This window comes from Pseudorasbora parva, chromosome 3 (assembly GCF_024679245.1).
Source record: "Pseudorasbora parva isolate DD20220531a chromosome 3, ASM2467924v1, whole genome shotgun sequence".
Lineage (NCBI taxonomy): Eukaryota > Metazoa > Chordata > Actinopteri > Cypriniformes > Gobionidae > Pseudorasbora > Pseudorasbora parva.
In genome coordinates this window covers 11,869,793-11,881,112 of record NC_090174.1, presented here as the reverse complement: position 1 = coordinate 11,881,112, position 11,320 = coordinate 11,869,793, and the positions used below count along the sequence as shown (strand labels likewise).

The window sequence follows — 11,320 nt, the reverse complement described above, 5'->3', positions numbered from 1 at the left end:
AGGTTAATAGTTTAGAACCTTTTCATGATATGCACATTTTTTGAGAAGGACCTGTACATCTTTATGTAACTTTAATAATTACATCAATTGTATTTGACTGTATGTCATGTATTTTTAAAATAATTTGTAATTAGTTGCAATTTAGTAATATTTAAAATATATTAACTTAAAATCTAATATTACAAAGACACAAAACAGTGAAAATTAACGTGTGTGCTTTAGTATGTCAGCCAACACAAAAATAAGTGTAGGCTTACTTTAAAGGACTAGAGATTATTAAACAATGCTGATTTAAAATGTCAAATGCATAATATATTTTGTAATTTTTATTTGACTATTACAAAGTGCACTTTGTTTTGGTGTTTTACAAATCATGAAAGTGTACTCTCTTTAATTAGGCCTAAGTGGACTTTTATGTCATTTATCAAAATAAAAATAAATTAATGAATTAGGTTTCATTTTATTTTGACAATAAGTAACTGCACCTACGTGTTTACTAACTCTCATTAGAGAGTATTAGTAGACTGGTAGGGTTAGAATAAGTTGACATGCAAAGTTACAGTTAGTAGAATGTATGTTGGGTGACCATCACAATAAGTAGACAGTCTAATACCCTAATGAAAGATAGTTGACATGTTGCAAAGTTACTTATAGTCAACAGAAAGTTTAAAAGGGATCATCAAAATAAAGTTAGGCTACTGTCACATGTCAGTCTGTTTCTGTTGTGTTTTTTGCATTAATCACATGTTCCTTTGTCAGTTTCCCGCCACTTGTCTAGACGGACAGCTGTTTCCTTGGTTATCTTCATTAATTCTGTTCCAGCTGTGTCCATCTAACGCCATTATGTAGCTGGTTTGTACTTTTTCACAAAGCTTTCTACACTGTCAGAAAAAATGGTGCATTGCTGTCACTGGGGACTATCACCGAAATATGTACCTTTAAGGTTCTACTATGGACCTTTAAGGTACTAATTTGCACTCTTAAAGAACTGATATGTACATTTTAAGGTACTAATTTGTACCATTTAGGGGTGAGTAAGGTACAAAGGTTTACCTTTTCAGTTTTGTACCTTAGGGTACCGCCCCAGTGACAGCACTGTACCTTTTTTTCTAAAAGTGTTAGTTAGGCTATATCATAAGACAATAGGCTATGTGAACATTTGAGACACTGAAAAAAAAATATGTTATAAAGCAAAATGTGTTCATTATAATGTTTGCCACACCTTGCAAGTTACACAAAATAAGTTACACAAAATGACAAATTGTGCCAAAGTTTCTCAAACTTGTTGCTTATTGGTTTAGGCAGAACCGGTATTTTGTTGGGGGGGGAAACATTGAAATAAAGTTTATAGAATATATATATATATATATATATATATATATATATATATATATATATATATATATATATATATATATATATATATATATATATATATATATATATATATATATATATATATATATATATATATATATTCTGTAAACTTTCTATATATATAATCAGATGAAGAAAGGCGTGCGATAAATGGTTACACGTGATGGGGAATATATCACGCGCTCTGATTGGTCAATTCAGCTGAAGCGCTCATCGGCTACAGACAGCCAGAGTACACACAGAGAGAGAGAGAAATAGAGAGAGAGCTGAAAGAGAGAGAGAGAGAGAGAGAGAGAGCTGAAAGAGAGAGACAGCATCTTTACCGATATATTCTTCAACCATAGTTTAACTGGACAACAAATCTCAAACTACTCAAACCTGTCATCTCAGATCGCTATGGACTGTCGAAACGTAAGTGGAGTCCGTGTTTATGTTTGTACAGATTCAAAAGAACAAGCAAAAAAAAAAAAAAAAAAAACTTATGAATTATCCTACGCATTTGAAAGAATTTGGATATTTTGGTTATTTATTAACAGACTGAACGGAAGTGTTATACTACAAATGTTGCTATATTCGATACATTTTCAAAAGGTCTGTTGTTTAAAAATATAAACATTTATGATTTCTCCGCGGTAGGCAAAAAGTAAAATTGAACTTTAAATGACGTGCGTTGTGTACATAATCCAGCTAGAAGTATTCCAATTTAGGTGCTTATTTTTATTTATTTTTAGGATTTACTGTATATTTTAGGATTTGCTGGACTACAATTACATTAAAATATTAAATTTGAAAATGAATTAAAAAATCTGCATTATGATTACAGAGTGAGGTCAATCAGCTAAAACCAACCATTATCTAAGTGACTATAGACAACAGCAGGATTTAACAGAGAACATGCTGTAGGTGGGTTGGGGTTTTTTGATCATGTTTAAATAGTATCAATATCCTGGCAGAGGAATCACCTCTGTCATAGCTGACAAATATTTGATAAATAGTAAAACATTTTTAAAGCTTAATGATTGATGACTGGTCATGTTTTTGTTTTAAATCTGTTTATATCGCCAGTACAGAGAATGATACTTCTCAGGCTGTTCACTGTATGAAAAGATTGTAATGTGCTGTTGTGTAGTTGTGTGTGGTGAGAAGGGTCAGTGGTTTGACGTCTGGTCTTGTGCTGATTTTTAGCAGTGACATGTCTGTGTCTAAAGATAGAGCACTTGAATAGCTACTTAATCAATTGATTTTTTACAAGCTCAAACACAAGGACGGTTCTACTAGTTTCACATTACATATTGATTAAAATGGTTAAATAAGCTAGAGACTGACTGTGTTCCATCCTATTTGTTTTATCTCCATGTACAGCAGGGGTACAAGCAGTCTTTGTTACACAAGTCATCTATTGCGTGGGCTTGGAGTTGTGTGTTTGTGGGAGGGTCTAGAACTTTCTAGAAACAGCAATTATCTGTGTATAATTTGGAAGATGTTGCTGTGACTGATGAGACAGATGGTCGTTAGCATGTTCCAAAGTGATGGCACTCACAAGTAAAGTTCACACAAGATGTTTCTTTATTGATGATTGGTCTCAGGATCAGCGCCCATCATGCTTGAGGAAGCTCTGTTGCTAGGAATGTTCTCAGAAGTCCGATAAAGGTAGTAATTGCTTATCTTTGGTGTTGCTCATTTAAGAGTGTGTAGATATTAAGACAACTTCTTTTTTAGGACACAAAGGACTTTGTGAGGAATGATCATGTTGAGCCCTCGAGTCCTTGTTTGTTGTGTAATAGATTATTGTTTATCCCTGCATAATAGTGCCGAAACCTCAGAGGAGCGTCAGGCTTCCACCCCACTCAGCTGGATCTTCACACTGTTAGGCTGTGAAGCTCTGAATGCTTTCAGCTTCAGTCCCTTGACTGTGATGCACCCCCGGCAGGCAGGGAAAATTAGTCGAGCTGTCGGAAACTTGAGGCTCGCTAGGGACCGCTGACAGCTAGTATCCCACTGGAGGAGGAAAATAAAAGAATCAAAGAAATCAAACAAAAAGAATGTGCATTCCCCTAAACGTGATGATTTACCTTTTAGATGTGTATTTTAATTTGTATTTTAAAGTGTATTTTAATTATTTTGATTCTGATGGAAAGAGAACAGATTTTAGAGAGAGAAACATAGTATAAGGGATATTTCGACCAAAAATGAAAATATTGTCATCATATAAGAAAATATAGGGATACTGTGAATATTTTAACCGTTTTGTTTAACAGTGGCTACCATTATAGGGTAAAAAATATAAAATTATTTTATGTTCCACAAAATAAAAAAAGGTTTGTAATGACATGAGGATATTATTTGTTGAATGTTGCAGCTGCTGATTCTGATTTAATTAATATGTAGCTGTCATATCAAAAGATTATTTCTATATAAGGCATAATCTTAATCCTACTATAAATCACTGTGCTGAAGAGCACACTCATCCAAAAATAACTTATACAGGTGCATGAAAACACATTTACCAATATCAAAACCTACAGCTGGTGCACTGTTGCTCCCAAAGGATTTTTTAAATGGGATTTTTACCAAAAACTGGGTTGGTGAGAGTGCCATTAAACAATTCCTTTGGGAGCAACAGAGTGCTGACTTTAGGTTTTGGCATGATTGTAACAATACTTTTTACCATTAGTCGCCCAAGCAAAAAACACAGCAAAAGTAGAAAAAAAACAGAAAAAAAAACATCCCACCACATTCTTCAGAAGAATCAACACAATTCCTATAATTGCAATTCATAACAATTTAATGTTTTGGCAAATTAGTGGTGAATTCATTCATTACGTTAGGTTTAGGGGTGAACCGCCATGAATACTTTTTTTTATAAAAATCATGACGTTTCTGTTCAAATCACATTGTGACATATTCATACAATTAGTACCACCTCATAAAATATATGTTTTCTCATTAGATTGGGTTGGATGAATTGCTTACCTTCTGAATATCCGTTTGAATATCCTATTGTGTACTTAATATGTGTGTGTGTATGTAGACAAATGTTAAGGTTTTTTGCAGGGTCTTATTGGGTTGCTTTTGTAAATTCCTTATATAACTGATTTGCAGTCTGCAGTCATTTTACACTTGGTACAGATACAGATTGGTCTTGTGGGGTTTTACAAAGTGTGATAGTTCGTTGACACTTTAGTGTAAATCTTGACAAGGATCTGCAACTGTTCTTCTGCCATGTAGTCATAGCTAAAATGGCTGACTGTGTTTTTATTTGATCTGAAAAACAGGAAGGATGCACTCAGCCGCAAGATGAGGACATCATGGACATTCCCCTTGATGACCCGGCCGCAAACAAGGCTGCTGCTAAGATTCAAGCTGGTTTTCGAGGTCACATGACTAGGAAGAAAATGAAGGATGACAAGCCTAGAGAAGAGGTTAGCAGCATGGGCAGTACATCAAAATATATTTGCCATGGATGATTTACTAATACCACAAAAAAAGACTACACAAAAAGTACCACAAACTACACTTTTTTAAAATTAAATTAAATATTTTTATACAGATTAGACTGCCTGGTTACATCTTTATATTACACATAATAAAATATTCTTAAATCAGTACTAAAAGTTTCTTGGCGTTATAGACACATTACTATACGTGTAACACGTGTACGTGTTACTTTTCAAACATTACATTTTTCAATGGTTACCATGAATATGTTTATCTTAGGACATTTTTTGTTTAGTCCCTAAACATTGTTAAATGTGAAACTGCTTCTTTGCACCACTGATTAAAGGGATAGTGAAAATGAAAAAAATGTAAATGATCCCATAATTTACTCACCCTCAAGCAATCCTAGATGTATAACATTCTTCTTTCAGATGAATACAATCAGAGTTATATTAAAAAATGTCATGGCTCTTCTAAACTTTATAATGGCAGTGATTGGCTGCCCAAAATTTGATTCCCAAAAAAGTGCATCCTTTCATTATAAAAGTAATCTACACAGCTCCAGGGGGTTAATAAATGCCTTCTGAACCGAAGTGATGCGTCTGTGTAAGAAAAATATCTATTTTTTAAACTTAATCTTAATAAAGTGCAATATTACGCTTACCAACATCACGTGGCGCCAGTTACACATTTTCCATAAGTTTAATATGGAAGGTGGTCTGCCAGAAGCTAGATATTTTACTTTATAACATGTTAAATATGGATATTTTACTTAATAAATACCTATTATTAACCCCCCATAGCTGTGTGGATTACTTTTATAATGGATGGATGGACTTTTTTAATGTTTCCCATTTTTTTATGCTGCAATTCACTGCCATTATAAAGCTTGGAAGAGCTAGGACAGTTTTTACTATAACTCCAATTGTCTTCGTCTGAAAGAAGAATGCCACACCTTGATGGCTTGAGGTTGAGTAAATTATGGGGTAATTACAATTTTTGGGTTAACTATCCCTTTAAGTATCCTGCAGAAACAGCACAAGCCATACAACTAGTTTTAAAGTGTCCAGAAAGAACATGGCAGACAGAATAAACTTTATTTCAACTCATTAGTGTAATTTCTAAATCCATCAGTCGGTCCTCTAAGCCATTATCTCATTAAAGGTTGAATGTATATGTGATTTTGTCACTCTTGGGAAATTAAGGCAGATCGAAACCCAAATCAGTCTTAAATTATCTTAATCCATCATGTATTGAAACAACAATAACCATTAAAGATTCTTTGGAACTACTGTTATCACAAACTCTACACAATCTTTTCTGTCTGGAATCAGTATTTCCCCAGCACACTTCAGTATGGTTAAAATGGTATCCTAGCAATAACGCCTTAATTGCTTGTTGCTAAGCAATAATACAGATGGTACCCAGTTAATGTCATGTGAGAACCCTTCTCAGTTGTATTGCCTACGTATGGTAATGCTCCCAATGTTTTAAATAAAAAAGAAAGCTATAACTACAGAATTTTGTGGTTAGACTTAGATTATAACGAAAAGATTTTGTAATTTCTTAGTTTGAATATAGCATGTCTGTTTTATGCACAGGAACACAATACAGTCATTTGCATATGCCAGCCTTGCATAACCATCTTTCAGGAGTTTTGTGCAAAACAAAAACATTTGTCATCTATTTCAGAAACAACGAGAGCAGAAGTAGCTAAGAGGAGCACCATCATCACCACCCGATAGCACATCACTGCAATAACCAGAGCTCTTTTGTTTCAAAAGAACCCTTCGGTGTACGACATGAAAGCATCAACATCCAAACTACATGTAGAGTTTGCCACCTGACTAGCAGACTCTTTCACACATTCCTCTTCTTCCTTTAGCATTTGAGCGGCTGTTTCTGACTTGAAACAGTTTCACAGCATGACATTATAAATTCAGTTCATTTTAAGAAAGAAATTTGTTTGTGATCTGTCAGCTTTCAGAGTTTTCTTGTTGCTTCAAGCAAGGCAAGCCAAATACTCTGTCTGGAGATTTGTTGATTTGTTTTGAAGTTGTGCTTTACTTCTTTGGCTGTAATGAATCTTACAATATACAAGTATATGCAGTTACTAAATGTTGATGTTTTTTCTAGCATAAATTTTGTTTATGCCTGTTTAATAAAGCAAATTAAGTTCCACATATTGGCTTTCTGTATTCACTGGATGCATAATTATTGGCATTTTTGTGTTGGGGGTAATAAAAATGTGGTCCCACTTTATTTTAGGTGTCTTTAACTATGTACTTACAAAACATTTTTTAGGTGTATATATATATATATATATATATATATATATATATATATATATATATATATATATATATATATATATATATATATATATATATATAGCTTAAACTGTTTATATAAATTTTAATGGATCAATGGAAGGGACAATTTCAGTTTTTATGATTCATATTCAGATTGAGATCTGCTGACTGTGGTGGCCATTTTAGTACAGTGAACTCATTGTCATGTTCTAGAAACCAATTTGAAATGATTTGAGCTTTGTGACATGGTGCATTATCCTGCTGGAAGTAGCCATCAGAGGATGGGTGCATAGTGGTCATAAAGGGATGGACATGGTCAGAAACAATGCTCAGGTAGGCCGTGGCATTTAAACAATGCCCAATTGGCACTAAGGGGCCTAAGGTGTGCCAAGAAAACATCCCCCACACCATTACACCACCACCAGCAGCCTGCACAGTGGTAACAAGCCATGATGGATCCATGTTCTCATTCTATTTATGGCAAATTCTGATTCTCATCAGAAATCGAGACTCATCAGACCAGGCAACATTTTTCCAGTCTTCAACTGTCCAATTTTGGTGAGCTTGTGCAAATTGTAGCCTTTTTTTCCTATTTGTAGTGTAGATGAGTGGTACCCAGTGGGGTCTTCTGCTGTTGTAACCCATCCGCCTCAATGTTGTGCGTGTTGTGGCTTCACAAATGCTTTGCTGCATACACCAGTTGTAACGCTCTTCTATCAGCTTTGAACAGGTTGAAATTGAACAGGTTTTCCTAATAATAGTTATTACCTAATAATAGGTGAGTGTAAGTATTTGAACACCTGAGAAAATCAATGTTAATATTTGGTACAGTTGCCTTTGTTTGCAATTACAGAGGTCAAACGTTTCCTGTATTTTTTCACCAGGTTTGCACACACTGCAGGAGGGATTTTGGCCCACTCCTCTACACAGATCTTCTCTAGATCAGTGAGGTTTCTGGCCTGTCGCTGAGAAACACAGAGTTTGAGCTCCCTCCAAAGATTCTCTTTTGGGTTTAGGTCTGGAGACTGGCTAGGCCATGCCAGAACCTTGATATGCTTCTTACAGAGCCACTCCTTGGTTATCCTGGCTGTGTGCTTCGGGTCATCCCTCCATGCCATGCATGATTTTAAACCACGACGTCTTAGTGTATTACCAACAGCCTTGTGGAGGTGTACAATTTTGTCTCTAGTGCCTTGGACAGCTCTTTGGTCTTGGCCTTGTTAGTAGTTGGATTCTTACTGATTGTTATGGGGTGGACAGGTGTCTTTTTGCAGCTAACAACCTCAAATGTGCATCTAATTTAGGATAATAAATGGAGTGGAGGTGGACATTTTAAAGGCAGACTAACAGGTCTTTGAGGGTCAAAAATTCTAGCTGATAGACAGGTGTTCAAATACTTATTTGGAGCTGTATCATACAATTAAGTATTTTTTTAAAAATCATATATTGGGATTTTTTTTTCAGATTATGTCTCACAGTGGACATGCACCTACGATGACAATTTCAGACCCCTCCATGATTTCCAAGTAGGAGAACTTGCAAAATTGCAGGGTGTTCAAATACTTATTTTCCTCTCTGTATGTCACTAGACATTAAGAAATGTTAATTTGAAATACTTATATCACTGACAACAGCAGACCGGCCAGGATATTGCCATTTAAAATTGGTTGTTGTTGCAGCCCTCAACTGATGTTGATGTTGACATGTTGAGTTTTGGCCTGAAGCTCCACCCTCCACCTATTGACCAATCACAAAGTCAGTGCTGTTTCGGCATCCAGGTTGCCAGCTCTGCTCTAGTTACCACAGCTGCAGCTACTAACGTTCCTGCTGCATCCTGGAGCCTATCTGGCAACCTCAAGTCAGGGGGGAGGGGGAGAGGGGATACACCGCTCTACAGTCATTTGAAAGTGATTGCAGTACCAGTTTTGGCCACAATCTTACATACACTTCCTTTAAGATTTATACAAAATGTTTATTAGGCTCAATGTTTTTACTCATTTAAATAAAATGAATATGAATAATATGTAAGGATTACTCAATTTGATGGAATTTCACTATACAATTGAAATGTATTGAAAATAAAATTTAAATTGTAAATCAAAAGTGTTGATGTGTGATTCGGGTAAGGTTGGGTTAAAGGTGCAGTGGGATGGGAAGCGTCAACAGTGTAATTATAGATGTAATTATATAAATTAATTAGAGCTGTAATTACATGCAGGTATCTTTAAAATAATATGCACAATTGTGGTGTATCTTGTTGAAATAATACACGTGAGACCGCATGGCTGTTTTCTCTGGTCACTTTTTTACTGACTGAAACTCAGTAAACACCAGCGCGAAGGGCCTTCCAAAAAGACCCCGCCCAAAGCTACTACAGTAGCTCTACTGTGTCAAATCCAAAACTTGTAACCATTCAAGCATTCAATACATCACATTTAACCCCCCCCCCCCCTTAAACAAAGGTACATTCAGCTTCACAGAACCTGCAAAAAGCAAACCACCACAAAAATGAATTTTGTGTCTATTAACAACATAATTACAACTCCTTTTTTTAAATAACAGTAACTTGCAAGGACTACATTTACGACAATAAAAGTCCTCTCTGTAGCTATTGCAAAAGCGTCTGCTTTATGTATTACAAGTCCAAAGTTTAGGTAGTTTTCTAATTCTGGAAGAGCGACGTAGGCTCTGAGTAACCCCTGTAATCCCTCCACAGTCCTTTTGAGAAAACTCAGGACCTGCTTGTTTCTCCTCTTCTGGTTCACATGGTTGCAAAGTAGTGTCCACCTCTGAGCAATCAGTCTCTTTAACAAGTTCATCCCCTAAAAACCTGGATCTCAACTGATCACCATGTCTCCTGAAAGTGACATCAGCGTCTCGTCCCTGAACTTTGTAAGACACTGGCCCAGTTTGCTTTACCATCACACCTGGGACCAATTTGTTCCCTCCTCCTGTGGTGTTACGAAGGTAAACCGCATCTTTTTCAGAAAAAGACCTCTCCACTGTTTGTTGGTCATTATGGAACTTTTGCAGATACTGTTTCCTGTGAACATTGACAGCGACATCTGGATGAACAAAATCCAGACAAGTGCGCACATGGCGGTTAAGGAAAAGATCTGCCGGTGATTGACCTGTAGTACAGTTTGGAGTAGTGCGATACTGCATCAGGTAAAGCGAGATCTTATCTTCCAATTCCATTGTCAAATGAGCATGTTTCTTTATCCCGCTTTTAAATGTCTGCACATACCTTTCTGCCAGACTGTTGGTAGCAGGATGACCGGGAGCATTCGTTGAATGGAGAATACCATTTTGCTGCATGAAGTTTTTGAACTCCTTAGTCTTGTGATGGTCGCTTGTGAGGTGAAGATAGGCATTTTGAACACCTCCAACCACTTTGAATACGCATCCACCAGTATCATAAATATGTGTTCCGGAAAAGGACCGGCAAAGTCTATGTGCAGTCTTTTCCAGCTTTGACCAGGAAACTCCCAAGGGTGTAATGGAACTTGACGTGGTGCTTTTTGTTCCATCTGGCACGACTCACAGGCTCTGCTAACCTGTTCCAGATCTGCATCTACTTTAGGCCACCACACATACTTGCGAGTGAGAACTTTCATCTTAACTATCCCTGGATGACCCATGTGCACTTCTTTCAGCACAATTTCCCTCAGTCTATCCGGAATTATCACTCTGGTGCCCAGGAGCACACATCCTCTCTCTGTAGACAGTTCATTTCTGCGTGAGTGATAAGCTTTCATACTTTCATCCACATCCATTGGCCAACCCTTTATTACATACTTCAGGACTTTGGATAACACCTTGTCTCTGCATGTCACACGTGCCACCTGATATGCATTCAAAGGAGCTTGTTCAAAATGTTCGGCGATTAAAGCATGGACGTTCTCTGACACAGCCGCTGTGCCTACATCCATCGTGTCAGGTAAGGGCACTCGTGAAAGACCATCCGCATTACTGTGTTTCTCTGAAGGATGGTACTCAATATGGTAATCATAAGCTGAAAGAATGATCGCCCACCTCTGAATTCTGGCCGCTGCCATGGTGGTTAGACTTTTATGTTCTCCGAACAAAGTCAACAGAGGTTTATGGTCAGTTACCATCTTGAACTTCCTTCCCCACAGATATTGAAGAAACTTTTTAACTCCAAAAATGAGTGCCAGTCCCTCTTTCTAGAT

At 36.5% G+C, this 11,320-nt stretch overlaps 1 protein-coding gene across 1 annotated transcript; it reads left to right on the top strand.

The window, feature by feature from the left end:
* Positions 1–1,630: 1,630 nt before the first annotated feature.
* Positions 1,631–6,998, top strand: nrgna (neurogranin (protein kinase C substrate, RC3) a). Its single transcript, XM_067439951.1, has 3 exons — positions 1,631–1,788; positions 4,653–4,799; positions 6,508–6,998. The coding sequence occupies exons 1-3, from the start codon at positions 1,774–1,776 to the stop codon at positions 6,526–6,528; spliced, it is 183 nt and encodes a 60-aa protein (XP_067296052.1). The 5' UTR covers positions 1,631–1,773; the 3' UTR covers positions 6,529–6,998.
* Positions 6,999–11,320: the final 4,322 nt, after the last annotated feature.

Coding starts and splice junctions, on each gene's coding strand:
- nrgna (XM_067439951.1), top strand. Junction 4,800..6,507: donor ATGACAAGCCTAGAGAAGAG/GTTAGCAGCATG, acceptor CATCTATTTCAG/AAACAACGAGAGCAGAAGTA.